At 42.6% G+C, this 19553-nt stretch overlaps 1 protein-coding gene across 1 annotated transcript in view; it reads left to right on the forward strand.

The window, feature by feature from the left end:
* Window positions 1-19553, forward strand: part of osbpl10a (oxysterol binding protein-like 10a) — a 100487-nt gene that overhangs the window by 78083 nt on the left and 2851 nt on the right. Inside the window, exons 8-12 of the mRNA XM_076879305.1 lie at window positions 9199-9348; window positions 9738-10236; window positions 15537-15723; window positions 17267-17449; window positions 17540-17693. Of these exons, the coding sequence (XP_076735420.1) occupies window positions 9199-9348; window positions 9738-10236; window positions 15537-15723; window positions 17267-17449; window positions 17540-17693 (1173 nt within the window). The remainder of the gene's footprint in view (window positions 1-9198; window positions 9349-9737; window positions 10237-15536; window positions 15724-17266; window positions 17450-17539; window positions 17694-19553) is intronic.

The following is a 19553-nucleotide window of genomic DNA, read 5'->3' on the forward strand; positions in this document are numbered from 1 at the left end:
GACACTGATGTTTAGTCCTCCTTTAAGAGGAATTTTCTAACCGGCGTCCATGTCTCATCGAGTTGATTTAAAGCCTTTTCTCAGTATTAATGAGAACAGAAGGTGAGGCAGAGCGAGTGAGAGATTCTTCACGACTCGACGGCCTTATCATTAAGATGATGTTTAGATAATCAAGGATAAAGATTGCTCTGGGATGATAATTTATCTGATGTTCTGTGCTTGGCATAGTAATGGTGGATTTGTTGAGGCGCTGAGTTTGCCATCTTGTGGTTGTGAAATGCAATGCAGAAAGAATTTGAATAAAACCAGCTTTAAATAATTGGTTTGGACAAAACCCTCAAAACGAACATTTGCGATGGCGTAAAGCTCAAGGTCAGTTTCTGATCCTCTTGGCCACTTGCCCGTTTAACATATACCCCGTAATCTCATGAGCAGACTTGAGAGAAGGAAGAAAATACATTACCTCAGAATAATAAAGGCTTTCTGTATGAATTATGTAGCACTGCTGTGGCGGTTGATATTAATTCCTATGCAGTCAGTAGGAAAAAGCTCAAGACCGATGCGTGACTGTGGGAAAATAGAGAGGAAATTGCTGGTGCTTGCAGAAAACCCGTTGGTTTATGCATCTACAAGAGCTCCAGTGCAATCCCCTACCACATATTAGAGCTGCCTACAGTATTGCTGTGGTTATGAGCTGCTGCTGCAGAGCAGGAATTCAATGATAGACAACTCTGAATTATAAAGAAAAAGGCAGAAAACAGGAATAAAACAGTAAAAAATGTGGTAAAATGTGTCAGTATCAGTTATAATATCAGCGACAGCCTCTATCTTCAGATCCAGGATTTGGAAAGAAACACAGTCATGTGGAGAGAAAGCACAAATACTGTTGCATCAGAAAATAGTCCATATTTTCTTTTCTCTTAAGTGCACTCTGGACAAAATCCTCGGTGCACTGCAGAGTTATTGTTCCTTCTTTACTCCAGCAGAGGGCAGCAAAGTCTTCCCATAAGTCACTGTGCAGCTAATTCAGTATATAGGAAACGTAAAGATGTGTATTTTTTGCTTCTTCTTTTAAAAGGAGAACAACCTGGACTTATTTTATTTCTAAACTTTGCCCTCGACATCAGTAACATGCTAACATCCTGCAGCACTGATGCTTCCTCAGTCTTATTAATAGACAAAAGGTCCTGTCAGTCTGCGTGTGACAAAAACAAATAATGATAACTGTGTTCTCAGCTCGCATTCAGTCTGTTCAACAAGCCATGAGTCACTCTCTGCTCTGTAATCTGTTTTTCTAATAAAATTCCAACTTTACACTGACGGTGACATCCCCCTGTTAGAAACCACCTTCTCCTTTATCTCCTAAAATAGACCTCAAGGCGCTCACTTTTTAAATGGTTATTCAAAAAAGCTTTCTCTGCTCCTGCACACAGAAAGGAAGTTTGTAATAAGTGATTTTCTCAGGTAATTGATAATCAATTTGACCAATAGAAGATCAGAAATGCTTGTTTTGTTCAAGATCCTTTAAAAGAAAAAAAATGTGATTTTTGGTTAAAAACACAAATTGGAAATTAAAATTGTTCCTAAATCATTTAAGCATAAGTCTGCTTTCATAAAATCCAGACAAGGACCTTTAAAAAAGCTTTAATGACATTTGTCACTCTATTTTTGCTGCTAAACAAAGATTCTGGTGCAGATGTTTGTTTGTTTGTTTTTTGCCTTCCCGTCATGTAACGGTAACTGTGCATCATCCATGATTTAGAAACTTGAATGCTGAAGCGGATTACTCAATGCTTCACTGAATAATTATGCAGGATGCAAAATGAACTTCAGCTGTGTGGCGATGCAGGCACGTTTATGACTCCTTTTGAAGTCGATAAAGAAGCATTTAACGGAGTGAACTTATTTGTCAGCCACTCAGAGGCTTTTTATCGTCATCAGCAATGGATAGCTTAAAGAGATGCAACAGATCTGGGAGATGAACGAAAGCAGTTTCTGAGATCTCATAAAGCTCACTCTGCAACCTCAAAAGGTTTTGAAGTTAGGGACGTCTTTTTTTAGTTCGAGTTTAATGTGTTGATTATTGGCTGCATACAAAAGATGAATGCGTCCACCACAGCATCAGCTGTTGGTTTGTTTGTTTTTATCTCATCCAGGTGAAAGAGTGAATCTGAGTATTGGTCAGATTTTTGCTTTCTTAAGGGACTTTAATTCTTCAAAGTGTGTGCAATCCAGCCAAGCAGGGACAGTGAAACTCATAATTGTTTTACTTGGATCACAGATGAACTACTGCATCGATGACGTTCTGGTTTTAAACTGGACGTGATGGTTGTGATTCATCAGTCACAGTGTGGGGATCCCCTCAATCTTACACTCTATTTTAGTTTAAATGGGGATAACAATGCGCAAAACCTACATCACAGATTAATTGTGTGTGTGTGTGCCTTTTACGTCCTCACAGCCCATGTTAGATGCTGCTCTAATGAAGCTGGTACAACAGGGTACAACATCCGCATCTCCACTGCAGTGCCTGATTTAAAAAATATTATTATTTTATTCTTTAGGAGGGAAAAAAGGTTTTGTGAGGTTTTCTTTCTTGACAAAGCTGAACAGCTTTTTCATTCATACCCATTCAAGGAGTCTGAGGCTGTGAATTATTTATTGCAGTTCTGATGTTGCATCTGGGTCAACGCCCACCTCCCCCCCCGCCCCCCATTGTACCGTAAGCATCTGCGGCGTCTCAGCTTGAACTCTTTTCGTGGACTTTATTCCTTTTCCGGAGCTTCTGGGAGATTTAAAACTCTGTTGTGATCTTGCGAGCAGAAAACTAATTTAGTCTTTAAAACATTAAAGACATCTAAACAGCTTTAAGTGGATTTAAAGCTGCTAATTACCCCATTGATGCATGATAATATGCTTTGTTGGCGAGCAGTATAAGCACTGCTCGTGTAAATTGGCAGAAGCAACTGCAACTTAAAAGCTTTTTAGTAATTCGCTGGTAGTTGACATTCACAACATGCCTGACATTTAACAGGAGCTCAAAACACACACACATACAGTGGTTACTTTGGTAAGTGGTAGATCCTTCCATTTATTCACTTCCAGAGCTCCTCAGGTAGTGATTACACTACTTAGCTGCAGTGTAAAGCACACAGGTGAGAAGATCATTGGTTGAGTAAATGTCAAGCGATTGACAAAGTGATTATAAAGTGATTTTCATGTGGCTGCCTGTTAGTTTAGAGAGGACATGTACCCAGCCAGCTAGAGTCTTACCGGTGGAAATGCCACAGTGATCTAAGAGAGGTCAGAGGCTAACAGGCTGGACTTGGATAGCACGGGAACTCAGCACTACAGGAGGTTAATGTGATCCCGAGCTGGACTTTGTATTGAACTTAAAGTGTCTCCCTGGAGGTAAGACACATGCTTTATTAACATAATGCAACATCATCACACAAACTTGATGGTGATGCTCATATTAAGGATGGTAAACATGAAGATATCTCCAGAGTATCTACAAACAAGCTTCGGCTTCACACGTTTTTATTTCTGCTGCTGGATCTCAATGATGTCAAAACCAACGGATATTCTTACACGGTCATCTCAGACACACACCTCTGGCTGTGAGCAGAGAGGCGCCACCGTCCTGTATTTTTACCTGGAACATTCACATTCAACACATTGTGTTTGTGTGTGAAGCTGTTTGTGATTTCAGAAAACTGTGTGAAATTATGCTTAAAAGTGTTTGTTGCACTGCTAGAGTTAGGTCCAGAGTGGATTTTATATCAAACGATCAAGACGATTGATATGATAAAAGTGCAAAGATGTTTGGGAATTACAGATATTTTTATACACGCATTTTCAGAGGCTCATGGCAAATGAAGCAGGCATAATATTCTGAAGTTGAAAAGTAGACCAAAGACATGCTGGATGATTACATCTCTCGGCTGACCTGGGAACGCCTCGGTGTTTAAGCAGGAGAAGGTGACTGGGGAGTGGGAGGTTTGGGCATCCTTGCTTAGGCTTGCCCTGCAAGGATCCTGGTCCTGTATAAGTGTAAGGAAATGAATGGATAGATTCAAAGCTGTGAATATATATATGCGTAAATAAATATATAAGTATAAATATGAGGCACAAAGACATGTCAGTGAAGTGAGTCAGGCCATCATTAGGCTGAAAACTCAAACTAAACCCATCAGCTAGAAAACAGAAACTTTAGGATTGAAAGAACTAAAACGCATGACGACAGAATTATTTCCGTGTTTGAGAAAAACTACTTGGTTAGATGTCGTAAAGTTAAGAGCAGTCTTGAGGAGGCAGGCGTATGGCTGTCTAAGCCTACAATCAAGAGACGGATTCATGAATGGAAATACAGTGTGTTTACAACAACGTGCAAACTGCTGATTGCACTCAGGAACAGGAAGGCCAGATTAGCCAGAAGTCATCCAAAAAGACGCTGCACAGCTCTGGGAAAAATATTTGGACAGTTGAAAGTAAGATTAACAGGATTATATAGTCAGCACTTCATAGTGTCCAAAGCAAACTGTAAAAGCAACCCAGGAGAAAAACCGAATATTCTTTAAGGGCCAAGTCAGTCACCTGATCTCAGCCCAACAGAGTATTTGCTTTGCTTTTGATTATTAAAACCAAAACTGTATTTAAAAAATGTCTGCAAGTCTCAAACAGTTACTGCAATTTGCACATTATGGACCCGATGTATTACTATACATGACATTATTTTAAAAACTGCAGTATTTGTTGGCAAAAGCTGGTCTAACAGGGTGGACTGCTCGATAGTTTTCTTTCTGTTTTCTTTCTTTTTTCAACAAATAATTGTAAATTACTCCGTGTTTAGGTTTTTGAACTCTTGGATTGTTTTTGTGAATCTGAAGTGATAAATAATTAGTTTCCATTTTAAAACACAGCAGCAACAACAGCACGGAGGGGAAGCTGTGGCTCATATTTCATCAGACGTCTTTGTACTGTAGGTGCCGGCTCCCCATTGTTAAGAGTGTCAGTTTCATAATCTCAGTAAAAAGATGTGCGTGCACACTGCAGTGGCGGATTTTGAACTGACTTTAATCTCATTCATTAAAAAGAGAAAAAGCTGTATTTCCCCAAAAACCAGCTCTCTGTTGTTTAGCTGGTGTTTCGTGTCCTGAACAAGGTTTAGGGTCAGTTTTACGCTCTGCATAGGAGGAAACACATCCAGCCAATGAAAATCTGTGTTTGAGCTGGATGGAGACGAATCGTTTCCTTTTTATTTTTCTTATTTATTTATTTTCTGTGTACTGCTCCCAGAGGAGTAGAAGCAGGAGAAATCCACTTCACTCTCGTACACACACTTCAGAGGCCGAGCTGGAAGGAGGACAGAGCTGCTGCAAAATAGCAAGTGGTTTAGAAGTTGAGACTCATACACCTCGAGTAGATTCCTTTTCTCAGATGTTGTTTCGACAAACAAATGAGTGAAAATGGAAGTGATGATGATGATAGGGGATGAGAAGGACAGCTGGTGAAGGAGGACAAGCCCTCAAAGTTGTAACTGAGGAAGAAAAGGAGTCTTTGAAGTGCAGACTTGCACTAACTGAGCCTTCTGCAGACGCCTACACTGGATAGAAAAATACATTAGGAAGGAGAAGGAGGCAGGGGGGAACCATGTGAATGAGGGCGAGGAAGACGGTTAAGGAGAAAGATGATGATGAAACAGAATAGCGGATGGCATGAATGAAGAGCTGGGGGGGGGGAGTAAATGAAAGACACAATGACGGAGATGACAGTGTGAGGGCGGAGGAAGAGTGGGGAAGAATGAATCAAACAGAGGACTGGAGTTAAAAAAAAAAAGAGTCTGTGTTACAGAGAGAAAATGTACTGGAAACGAGCTGAAAGGTAGAACAAGGTAGATGATAGCACCCCCCCTCGCATGTGTTCCTGAAGAGTCGACTACTGTAGGGGTGCAGAACTGGCAGACTAGTGGTAATAATAGGAGATAATACATACACCCGTCCCACATATACTAGGAGAGGAGGAGGAGGCGTAGGAGGTAGGGAAGCCTTGTCAGAAGAGGACAGGAGGGAGGGGAGCAGAGGAAAAAGTGATGAGGTAAGGGTGGAGGAGGATGAGGTAAAAATGGAAAGATGAAGGGAAATCGGAGATGGATGATGGGAGGGTGTAGAGGGAAGCATCACTGGGACTTTCCCTCAGCTGTTTTCTTCCCTCCTCCCTCTTTTTATAAAGGCGGGGGGGGGGGGGTTAGCAGAGGCGAGGGAGAGACTCTATGTAAGTCATGCATAGCAACTTTGCTCAGGCACACTGAACGCCTCTCCAAAAACCAAAAAAACACAACAAAGAGCCAAGACTCCTTCAAGGCAGCTGCTCACTCAGTCAGGAAACCCACATGTGGGAGAAGACACTTCGAGCTTTAATCACCTCAAAAGATCCAAATTTAGATCCAGTTTCCACCAAGAGAACATCTCTTAAATTGGATTTTGATCCGGCTGAAGTGCCGTGCTGTGGCCGTCCTGCTTTTGGAGCAAGAAAATTTAATTTCCCTCCTTCCACTGGATCGTTTACCTGAGGCCAGCCTATCCGTTTCTTTTCTTCTTTTTGGAGATGAGATCCAGTCTTATGCAGGTCAAGCCTGTAGCTGCACAACAATGCAGTGTAAGTGTTTCTGAGCTGATATTTGTGTGTGCATGCACCCTTGCATCGTGTGCTGATTATCTTTTTTTCTCTGTTTTGGTTATGGGGTGAGTAAGTGTATATGCAGCCTGGGGAGGGGGGTACACAGTGTGCACAAGTTTGTGCATTTTGGCAGTGAACATTGCTGGTCTGATGTGGGAGGCAGTGAGTTTTCCTCCAACACTGAGCGCCTTTGTTGACTTCATAAATTATAGAACAAATCAGCCGTCGGGGTTTATTCGTGTGGTAAACATTTTCTGCATCTGTTAAAGTTGCTGAGATTGTTTTTGAAGTGCAAAATACACTCTTAGACTCTCATTAATACATCTGACATGCTTAATTCTGTAACTAATTGTTAATAGATATGTATTAATGCCTTATTGGTCTGCTATAAGCTGACATTTTTTTGTGTTTCATCTGAAAAATCTCTCGCATCCTCTTTATATTGCATTTATGAAGAACATGGTGGAATATAAGCATTGCATTTTTGGAGGAAAATATTGAACTATACTCCACTCCATTTATTTGTCATATCTAGCCACTAGTTAAATTATATACTAAAGTTATTTTTGCTAAATATAGATCAAATCTGGATGATTAATTATTAGATAACCTACCGTTTTGCAGATACAGCTGATTCTGTTGTTCTTTATAAGCACATAAAGTGTAATTTGGTGATCTGAATACTTACTTCACCACTTTAAAGGAATCTCATACAACACTGTATGAGATGAGTTTGGGAGAAACTGCTTGACTTTGAAAATTTGAGCTTTGTCTGTGTGTATGTTAAATGTTCACAACATGTGTAATTGTTAGGGACTATGGTAGGAACAGTGGGCGGTTAAAAGGGTAAAAAATGCGACAGGAAGCACTACATGAGAGCAAGAGGGGCATATACGTGATTTTAAACATGACTATAGAAGAACTTATTAAAATGATGGATTTTCTGCTACAATGTGTGATGGTAGCGGGAGGAACGGAGCTGAAACCTTTTAATAGTGTACTTGCTCTTGTCCTCTCCCTCTCTCGCTTCGATGGAGCCATAAATCTGAACACACTTTGCAGTTATTTCCTATTTGAGGCACATTATGATCCACTTTTGGACGAGTTGGACTGCATTAAGAAGTCTGAGTTAATGCCAGCCACCGAGTCCACCGATATATCCACTCGAGGGTTTTCTGGAGAGATGCTCTGACCTCCTCAGCAGTAATTTCCTGTTGCTGTCAGGAACCTCTTTAATTAGTTAGAACCACTGAAATCATAACAGACCTCCTCCTACCATCCTCCCCTCCTTTTCATTTCTATATATATCACTCTGCTGCGAGAACCAGGCAGCCCTTGGGACTCCTGTACATGTGTGCTCATGCATGCTCCCTCCTGTGTGCGCTGGTGTCTTTTGTGCAAAAATGTTTTGGTGCAGGGAGCGTGTAGTCTGTGTGTGCATGTGGATATTTTGGCGTGCACCCATGGAATAAAATATTCAGGTGACAAGCAGGCACTCGGGTCCTGGAACACTCTGGTATTCTTCTGCTTCTCCCAGCTCTCTGCAGGAGCCCTGTGTGCAATTACACTGCCTGGAGTTTCAGATCAGACTTCCCTCAGTATTCCTGCCTGTTTTTGGCTTTTTTCCTGCAGCGTCTTCACTAAAATAATCTAAAGTAGGAAAGAAGACACGTACTGTATGTATCTGTAAATGTTATTGCATAGAGTCACAGATGGAAATGGAGGATAAAGAGCAGAGGGGCGTGCAGAGAGTTGTTGTTGCCTGCAGCCTCGAGAGCACTTTCTGCATTATACATCAACCTCTTTCTTTTTTCTTTCCCATCTTCTTTTCTGCCCCAAGTTGCTGCAGGAGATATCAAAGGCACGAGCTCCTCTTTAACCTCGACTGGATGTGTTTGTAGTTGAATGGTGGGACACAAACGAAGGACACAACTTCTCACCATTGCAGACGTAGTGAAGGTCAGAGCTCGAGGCTCTTGAGTCCAAACAAGAGGCCAGTCGGCGCACTCAGAGAAATTCAGAGCTCCTGTTGCCATTTAAAACACTCAAAGTGCCTTGAAAGGCTGAAAGGACATGAATGGGCCACAGTGAAAATGAACCGAATGACTGGTGATAATTGGTAATTGGCTGTGTCCCGATAGGTTGCTTCTCTAACAGGTCCTGTCTTGGCCTCTAAATGAGATGCGTGACCTTATCATTGGTATTGACAGTTGAATGGTGGGGGAAGAAAATGACTTTATCTTCCTCCTCTTGGCCTTTTCAGAGGACAGGTGCCAGAGCGAGCACCATTGTGTCTGTGACTGTGGAATACTAAGCATGACTAAAGTCCCGAATGTGCACCATCTTTTGGTGTTAGCTTTTGATTGACTTCTTAGTTTGTTGCATTTTTTTTTGAGTTCTCAAGATGTGAAAATATGTGTGATTCCGACATAAAAGATGAAGAAATAATATAATTAATATGTTGGATTTTGTGCAAGCAGTCCACCTGGGCCAATTTTCTTTTCCCTCTTGTTTTCACAGCAGCACCCAGGGCTGGAAGACGTCAGCCCCAGTGAGGAGGTGACGGATACGGAGGACAACGAAGAGGAGGACCTGGGCGTCCTGGATGACCAGCGGAGCATCATTCTCCACCTGCTCTCGCAGCTCAAACTGGGAATGGATCTCACACGGGTATGACACAGAAACACTGACTCTATAAGAGAGATGGCATCCTTACTTATGAGAATTAGTTCAGCCAGGCCTCAAAGTCATGTACTAAACCCTCCTAAGTTCCTCCTGCAACTGTAACTCATCTTTACATCTATTCTTTCTTCTTTAATGCGGTGTCTGAGTTAATTAGCATCATATTTGTGGTCATTGACGTCAGCTAGGTTCTGTAATTTGGCATCTTTCTACCACAGCTGCTTTCTTCGCCTTGGGCCTTTCATGGATGCAAATGGAAAGGCAGAAGAAAGTCAAGTTACCAAAAAGTTCTTGGCTATGAAGTTTGATTTTAGCAGCACTGACTGAAATAAAATGTGTCACAAAGTGTCTATCTTTCCTTTGCGTTGCTTTCCTAGGTGGTGCTGCCTACTTTCATTCTGGAAAAGCGATCACTGCTGGAAATGTACGCTAACTTCATGGCGCACCCCGACATGTTCCTGTCAATAACAGCGGGGGCCACAGCTGAGGACCGAATAGTCCGCTTTGTGGAGTATTACCTGACTGCCTTCCACGAGGGGCGGAAAGGTGCCGTGGCAAAGAAACCCTACAACCCCGTGTTGGGGGAGACCTTCCACTGTTCCTGGGAAGTTCCTCGGGACAAAGTCAAGCCTTTGGACAGATCGAACCCGGGGTCGGCTCGGGAGCCAAGCAGAGGCCCCAACAACACACAGCAGGACGAGGACTCACCGGGAAGCTGCTACAGAGTGCGTTTTGTGGCCGAGCAGGTGTCCCATCATCCCCCTGTGTCCGGGTTTTATTGCGAGTGCCGGGAACGGAGGATGTGTGTCAACGCCCACGTGTGGACCAAGAGCAAGTTCATGGGCATGTCTATAGGAGTGTCCATGGTGGGAGAAGGTGAGCCAGTCTACCACAAACCTTCTAAAATACTGTGGGTCAAAAAAAAGTTATCACAGAAAACAATCAGTCTCCTGCATTCATGCATTTTGTTTTGATCTTTACTTTATTTTTATTAATGCATACAGCTCTAGCTGTAAGCACAGCCACATGCACCTGTTCTTGATAGCTTCTGTTTGCAAGGGGCAGCCAATCAGAAGAAAGCTGTCTTAAAGGGAGAGGAGAAAAAGCGGCTTGTTAGCAGATGAACAGTGTTATGCACCTGCATAAGATAAATAAGCATAATTTTGAACTGTGAATCATGTAAATCTACTCTGGCAGGGTCAAGAATATGCTATGCAGCCACAAGTGAGAAAAATAGTTCCCCTTTAATAAAGAACAATCCCTCATTTAGTGTAGCTCACCTTCTAGCATCTACAGGCTATGTAGAAAGTCTCTAAACAGTGTGTCTCACCAAAACTGCCTGCCACTGTCTGTGTGAGGACTATAAGATCCCTCCTGTGGCAATCAATAGCCCAGACCTCTCTGCTGGTACTGTTACATCGTGTACAGTAAGCTGTCAGGGATGAGTCACCCTGAGCCGAGATACAGGAAGTCCTTGGGCCCAATCAACTAAATCCGGATACATAAACTGACCACCTGCCACCAGGTTGTGATGCAGCAGTTCGTTGTCATGCGCGGAGGCTGATGCTGCCGTCAGAGAACACGATGACCGTCACCCCAGGATCCATTGATTGGTGGATTTATTTTTTGCAGTGGCGTCTTTCCTGACAGCAGCTGATACTGTAGTTTTATAAAGAGGCACTGATACTGATTGGCAGTGAGTCAGCAGCAGAATAAGAAACGGCAGCTGATGCAGCCTGAAAGCTACACGAGATGCTAGATTTCGGTTTGACCTGGATCTCAATGTATGGAGCCTCCTAGAGGTCGTGTAGGATAGAAAAAAAGAATAATAAACCTTTTTATACACTGATGTGCCACATCTGGATTAACTGAAGTTCTTTGCTTTAATCTATGACATGCAAAAGCATCTTTAGAACCTTTACATGATTAGTTGAAAACGTGCTCAGGATGTTATCTCATTACTTGACTGATAATGGACTTCAGTACTCAGGAGAGTGACAGTTATTGAAAATATATTAATATGTATATAATTAACATGAAATTGCTTGTTTGTTTTTTAATATTGTGGCCATCATTAACACTTTTATATAAGTGCTACGTAAGGGTTTTGCTGACTGTAGTGTAAGCCTTGGATTAAACAAATATAAATCCTATTTCTTGAAAAGTTGGGTTATTTTCTAAGAAGAAAAAAAATCACTGAAATAATCTATAATATCACTTGAACCTTTATTTAAGTGACAGAAATACAAAGAAAAGACTTTGAGTAGTTAATTGCACTTGGAAATGTACAAGATGTCAGGATTTGACAGCTGCAACACACATGGCATGTTTACTGATGCATTACATCAGCCTTCCTTTTAATAAAACCTTTTAATCGCTTTGGTACTGAGGATATTATGTTGTAGTTTTGCAGCTGGAAATTTTGTCTTGCTTGCTGTAATGCCTCAACTCACCTCAGCAGTCCTGGTCACTGTTGTGTGATTCTCCTTTTTATGAAGTGCTGTACTTTTTCAACAGGAGATGGATTTGGACTGGCAGCAGGTCAAACGCTCACTCTGTCTGTAAAGTTGTGTCTTTGTAGCCACCTGCTACCAATTAACTTGCTTAATGCTACAATCACACTAGCAGGGGTGTCGAACTCCAGGCCTCGAGGGCCGGCGTCCTGCAAGTTTTATATAATACCCCGGGTCAACACACCTGGCCTCTGGAGAACTTCTAGGCATGTCGGGGATGTAACTTAGCCTTTAAATGAGCTGTGTTGGATCAAGGACACATCTAAAACCTGCAGGACACCGGCCCTTGAGGCCTGCAGTTCAACATCTGTGCACTAGGGAAAACCACAGAACGACCCAAGGTAGCATGACAAGTATGCAGTCTTGTTGCCCTTGAAATGATTGCTTTGAAGACTGGAATCAGGATTGCAACCACTTGCAGTTAGTTGCAGTCTTCACAGTGACTTTAGTGCAAAAATGGTCAAAGAAAAAGTCGGGGTCAGTCTGCTATCAGGTGTGATTGAATGAGGTCAGGTTCAGATACAGTGCATGCAAACTGTTTGTGATAATATGGAGATTAACTGTTCGCAGAAATTCACATTAACTATTCACATTCAGAGTCCAGGCAGAATCGTATTGGAAACAGAAATTACTCCACAAATACTGATGTTGTTGCTTCAGGACATCCAGTTGAGTCGAGTCTGTTGTTGCAGACAGACTCTGATTGTTGCTCAAAGTTGGACCATGATTATTTTTTAAATGGAAACTTATGGAATTGGCTCATGACAGCCGAGTGACCAGTTTGTTAAGTGAACATTTTGTCGGTCAGAAAAAATGTAAAACAAAAAGTCAATGCAATAAATGGGCAACCAGCAGCGTTTCCTAATTGGAGGAAACATCCATCATAGGTCTGTCCCAGCTTGTTGAATGTTTTTGAAGCCATCAAATTCTAAATTTGTATAATTTTAAAAAATACAGTTACAATTATATTTTTAAATACTTTTATGTACTTCTGTCAGTTAAAGGTTCAGATGAATCAGTACAGATTTTTGTTTGTGTTGCACTTTCCTAAATAACCCAGTTTATATATACGTGGTATTGATCTTCATATTTAATTGTCTAAAGCACCAAAGCATTTTTACTCAAAATGTGCCCTAATGTAAGAATAATGCTGAAGTATTTGCATCTCTCTAATAGTTTTTCTATGTGTTTGACTCGTAAATGAAAAGCTTCGTCACTTGAGCCCCTTGGAGGAGGAATTCATTTCTTATATTTTGTGGTTGCTACTTTTATTTGCTCTAAATGAGCTCTGAATAACTCCACCACCACGAGTTTACTCATTTACCATACAGACAGTTCTTTCAGCAGTACTTGGTTAAGCCTGGCACTCCCGTCGCTGGTTTCTCTCACTCTGTGTCATTATGTGCTCACAATAGGACCGCATGCAGTTTTTTCCCCTGAAGGCATCTTGCAGTGAAACAGCTAAACAAGTGACCTCTTGCAAACACGAGGTTATGATGGTAGAGCTGAAAATTGTTCGTGGTCATGAGAGGGGCATGGGAAAACTTGATCTAACTAAATCTCCTTGTACACTGATGACACACATGATGTTGGTGAGTGGATTATTAGAAGCACAATAGCTTTTCTTTATGGGGATTCCTGAGAGACTGAAACACAAACAAGGAGCCCAAAGAGATAAACTGGTTTCTATTTTGCTAAACATTCTCCAGTGTAGCTAATAGCTTTTATAATTGCAAATTAATACAGGTTCAAACTATATATATCCCATAATTCCGGTGTTTGATCACTCTGTTTGGCAAAATTTAAAATTCAATTCAATTGATTAATTCCTGGCACAGACGCAGCTTTTAAGTCTAGTCCAAATGTTCAATTGGGTTGAGGTCAGAGCTTTAAGAAAGCCATAACAGCAACTGTTAACGTTTTTTTTTATCAGTTTCAAAACCAGTTTGATGTATATTTAGGATCATTTTCCTGTTATAACTGTGTCTAAGTTTCAACTGTTCATTTGGGTTGTTCTTTATTATTCCATCCACTTTGTTGACTGTACCAGCACCACTAGCAGCAAAACAGCCCCCAGAGCATGATGCTACCACCTCCATGCTTGACAGCTGGTACAGTGTTCTTAGGTTTGAAAGCCTCGCCTTTACTTCTCCAAACAGACCTCGTTACTGTGGCCAAATTACTGAATCTTTGTGTCATCTGACCATAAAACTTTTCTCCAGAAAGCATTTGGCTTGTCCAAGTGCGCAGCTGGAAATTTCAGTCAAGCTTCAAGGTGTTGATTTTGTAGCAGGGGCTTCTTTCTTGGTCTACATCCTCTTAGTACGGAGGCGATGTAAAACCTGCTTCACTGTCACAGTGATGCTAGTGTTTCAGCAGTTTCCACTTTATGGCCGACTTGTGTGTTTAAACTGATCACCTTTGAATCTGCAGTTTAGAAATGGGTCTAATAGCTCCAACCTGTTAAAATCTACAGTTCTCAGATCTTCACTGAGTTCCTTGGACTTTGCCATTGTCCTTAGTATTGGTCAGTCCAAGGAGTGCTGTCAAACAAATCATTGCAAGCCCAAAATCACAATGACTACCATGCCTAGGATGACTGTATGTAAACTTCTGACTATCTTGAGCATCTCAAAAGCAGATCATGCAGTCTGCTTTTTATCTTTTATTTGGTAAATTTGATGATTTTTGTTGTTCCTGTGCAATCCAGAGCTGGAAGCTGCTCATGGATCTGTTCTGAAATGCACTGTGACACATCTGTTGGAATCAGACATCATCTTGAGTGGTTTTGGTTCAGCTCCTTTTTATTGTCTTAGACTATATTAGAATGGCTTTGCATGATTCACAATTCAAAAAATAATTCCCATCTAAATGTCCTATTATGCCGTTAATATCTTATTTATGTGACCCGTCTGAACCAAGCTGTCTTTAAGGCAGCCCTCCCCGTAAGCCAACCTTCCTGTGACTGGCTGTCCCTCAAACAGGTTTTATCAGAAGGCGGCGCCCACCCACCTGAGACTGTATTAGGGACATATTATCTCATAGCTGTCGTAGAAAGTTTAGGACTGCCTGACACTTGAAAGGGGTAACTCGCCAATAAGCTGCCCTCATGGCTAGAAACCTTTGGCTATGTTCTATATAATCATCTACAACTTTAACAATAAATATATCAGCTTTAAAGATCTTTCGGATAAAGCTTGAACTGAAAACACATCTGAATCCATATTTGTTAAAAAAAGAAAGTGTTGCACCCCTACATGTGTGCACGTTTGATGTAAGTGTAAAGTTTTTAAACAGTGTCTAATGTCTGTATCTGCTGTTTAAGTCTCCAGGCTGCCTTCTGTGTTTCATAAGCGAAAAATGCTCAGTCAGTGACGGGCACATAGCTGGCTTAGTATCCATATACGAAGCCCACGCATTTAATTACTTTGACAGCTGATTGTGTTTTCAGACAAAGACGGATGGTGTGCAGGCAAATCAACTGTGCTGGCATTCCTCACCTGATTTAAACTTCTTGGAAAATGGTGTTCACACTCTTGGATTACTCAAACAATTCATTCTCACAATGAGCTTCAAAAAAAAAAAAAAAAAAAAATTCTTGTAGCTGCTCTCATCATATCCTGTCGGACTGACTTTAAGAGCTCCGTCTCTTTCTCCCCGTAGGAGTCCTTTATCTCCTCGAGCACGACGAGGAGTACGTCTTCACATTGCCCTGTGCCTACGCCCGCTCCATCCTCACTGTGCCCTGGGTGGAGCTGGGGGGCAAAGTCTCCATCAACTGTGTCAAGAGCGGCTACTCGGCCACAGTGACCTTCCACACAAAGCCTTTCTACGGAGGGAAGGTACATCGGTGAGTATTCCCCCCTCTGCGATAGCTTCTTCATACATGTGATTCAGTTTAAGGACGGCTGGTTCTTGTTCACTTCAGGGAAGGCAGAGGAAGCGAAATAATTCATCTGTGAGGTTATCAGACTCTTACATATGACAGATTATGTCACCAACAGTAGTAGTTCATGCATGCAGTGGATTTCACAGCTTATGCTTCTGTCTTAACGTTTCAGTATTTGTGAGTTATTTTATAAAATGAAACATTTTAGCTGATTTAAGCAAAGAAAATACAGGAAATGTTTGCCAATAATTTGGTCATACAGAACATTAACTATCTGTCGCACCAGAACTCTTCTTCACCGTTAAGAGAAAACAATGTTTCCCACACACTGAGTAGATGCTTGCATAAAGTTGATGTATTGAGCACACTTATGCTGTCAATGTGGCATCATCAGTGTGAACCAGGAAGTTTCATAAGAACAATCCAGGTGTGGCAGGTGGATGCTCTCCCTGAACCTGTTGTATGCAGTTTGAATGCTTCTGCTCAGTACCAAGAGAGTTAAGAGTCTGTGGCTGGGATGTCTATGGTGAGAGGACCCTCTATGTCTTCCTCCTGCATTGTTCTCTTTACAGGCTCTGGATGGCACTTCAGTTCACCCTGTTGGTCAACAGATGATAGGGATTGCTTGAGGAAGAGCCTACGGATCCAAGCATTGCTTGTTGCATAACTTTTTCAAGAAAATCATTTATTACTTGAACCAAATAATATGGAGAGCTTTGCTCTTTTTGTCTTCCTGATTAAGCCAAACAAATAAGTCACAACTTCCTGAAAAATGATTGGAGTAATGTGATTTAGCGACTAAGTAAAGACAGGCGACCATTTAAATTTTGTGACCATTTTCTGACAGTGGTGGTGGAGAGTGCGACCCAACACTGGTCCAAAATCTTCCACAGGCATTTAGTAGACTTCAGATCCAGTAATGGTAAATGCCGTAGCGTGTTACTTACATCGTTTTCATAATCAAACAACTCAGTGACCCCTTAGGCTCCTGTGGATGGACTGAGAGACGTTTCATTCCGAGCCACCTTGAGCTCAAGCTCACCGTGTTTCCTTAAATTTAGTCAACAGATGGATGTCACAGTGTAAGCACAGTATGGAAGGTAGTTTTAGTAAAACTGCTTCAATAAAGGAACTATTTGGCGATTAAACTCTGATGAAACTGAATAATGGCAGAGCAGAGTAAGTAGTAGGTGACGATCCATGCAATCTAGATGTTGGCAGTGTTGGAGATGAAGCAGGTGGAGAATTGGATAAGGCTTTGAGCAAACAAATGAGGTGGAGATTGGGAGTCTGAAAGTCAAACTAGAAGAGCAGCACTGGGATTCAAAGCACAGGGAGCAGAGTAATGATGGCAGATGTGGCTTTGACAGCCCAGAGAAGACAAACAGCCCAAACACCCATTAATTGATTTTAAGTGCATGTATATATCTTAACTATCTGCTTGCTAAAGGCTGCTTTTAACTTAACAACAACAACAACAACGGTCTCTGTCTTGCTGCCATAGGGTGACAGCAGAGGTCAAGCACAACCCGACCAACACCATCGTGTGCAAAGCACAGGGAGAGTGGAACGGCACGCTGGAGTTCACGTACAGCAGCGGGGAAACCAAAGTGATCGACACGACCAAACTTCCCGTCACCAAGAAGAAGCTGCGGCCGGTGGAGAAACAGGCGAGGACAGAATCCAGGTGAAAGGCAGCAGAGTTCAGTGAGCATTTTGGGAGCGTTTCACACTCATTTGCCCTCCGACACGGTTTTAAATGTGTTTTGGCTTATAGGCGGTTGTGGCAAAACGTCACCAAGTCGCTGAAGGAAGGGAACATCGACGAGGCCACGGAGCACAAACACAGACTGGAGGAGTGTCAGAGAGGGGAGGAGAGGCAGAGAGCAGCTGATAACAAACCCTGGATGCCCAAATACTTCACTAAAGAGGTACTGCAAGAGCAATAAGATTCAGTCTGAGCTCTAGTTTGTAAACATTCCTATTTCAAAGTATATCCCACTGAACGGCATAATACTATATTTAATAAATAGTGCGCTTCATTTACTGTGAAATCTGAGTGAAAATCTTTGCATTATTTAGTCGCCCTGACAAGCAAAAGAATTTTGAGCCTTGCTGATTGTTTCAGAAGTAAGCTTTATTTTTAACTCGAGGTAACGCCTCTCCTTTTCCTCATTAGTAGCACACACAGCGCTTGTAACTGTGTGATTATACTGTGTGCTGTTTTTGTGGTGATACATTTTTGGGTCACAAACTAAATGTTAGGTTTAGTTCTTGCTTCTGCAGTGGCAACCGACTAAAAGAGAACTCGTGAAGAACACGCAAAGTCGTTCTGCTTTAATCACCTTTGCTTCCACTATATTGCTGTCTACCTTTTTTTTTTTTTTTTTTTTTGCCTGTCCCATTTGGCTCTTTTGCCATCAGAATTGTTGTCTAAAGGCAAACAAAGATGCCCAACGGATTTACTTTACCAAATTGACCATCCCAGCCTTGCCGTAATGGTCCATTTGATTCACCTTTTATTGTTTATTTTATTTTCACTTACTGAATACGGGACAGACTTGACTGGGGGAAAGAAGGGGAGAAAGAAAGAGGGAAAGAGAAACAGCTGAGAAGAGGGACGGGGGAGAAGGGCAAATGACAAAAACCAACAGAACGGGCAGAGAAGAAAAAAATGCATATATCAATCACCTGGATCACCTGCTGAGAAAGAAAAAAGAAAACAAGCAGAAGAAAACAAGAGTAATAGAATAAACAACATCACAATGATATATGGGAATATGACAGTAAATACTAAATGTTAAACATTATTGTGCAGCACATAAGATCAACAGAACACAGTGTGCTTTGAGGTAGGAGCCAAAAAGGGTGTAGTTTGTGGGTGTGATCACCCGTGTGTACACCTGTGAGCATGGACGTGCTTGTTTTTTTGTTTTTTTAAAAGGTTCCTTCATGTAATAATCTGCTAGAGGGTGTGGGGGGGCCACAGCCCCGTCCTCCAGGGCATGAAGCAGGTATGGAGGAGATCAAAACTCCAGACATCCAGAGGCCCCCAGAACACAAGAGACCAAGGAAGACCAACAGAGGGGCAGCCGCGCCACTGTCCCAGAAAGAGCTGAGGAGAGTCCCAGATGAGGGCTCACTCAGCAGCCGCGGAGCAGAAGCCAGGGGGAGTTGCAGTGACGTGCCCGTGAGCTCCGCCGGCAGCCAGCCGCGCCTGAGTGACCGAGCCCCAGGCCGAGAGGCCGGGGGCACCCCACCTCCGAAGTGGCCCGAGCGAGCCCCAGGCTCCAGGCCCCGATAAGCGGCCGCCAAGGAGTGAGCCGGTGTGTACCTGGACGCCCATCCCCAGACACAAAGAACCACCAACGCACCGACACCTGAGGGAGTCCGCCACTGGCAGGGGAAGTGGTGGTAGGGGGAGATAGGCCTCCAAACCTTGGAGGGCCTGAGATGTCCCCAGAGAGGTGGCGCCTGACACCCAACCTGACATATAGACACAGACATACAGGCACACACAGACACAAACATCCATTCCCACCCTCATGCTCTCATATGCACTTACTCCACACTCAACCAACGTGGAGACAGACATAAAGAGACGCTGTACACACGATCACACTCCCCAAGCGTACTCTACAAACCGGGTCTAGGTACCCTTGCCCCTGGAGGGGGGGACTGCACCCAGACCCAGGTGGTGTTACCCTTTTCCCTGCGGTGGGGGGAGGCAGACCGCCCCGACTCTGCAGCAGCAGGGAGGCCCCACACTCCAGACCACAGTCGGACGGCCA

This window comes from Maylandia zebra, linkage group LG22 (genome assembly GCF_041146795.1).
Source record: "Maylandia zebra isolate NMK-2024a linkage group LG22, Mzebra_GT3a, whole genome shotgun sequence".
Classification (NCBI taxonomy): Eukaryota; Metazoa; Chordata; class Actinopteri; order Cichliformes; family Cichlidae; genus Maylandia; species Maylandia zebra.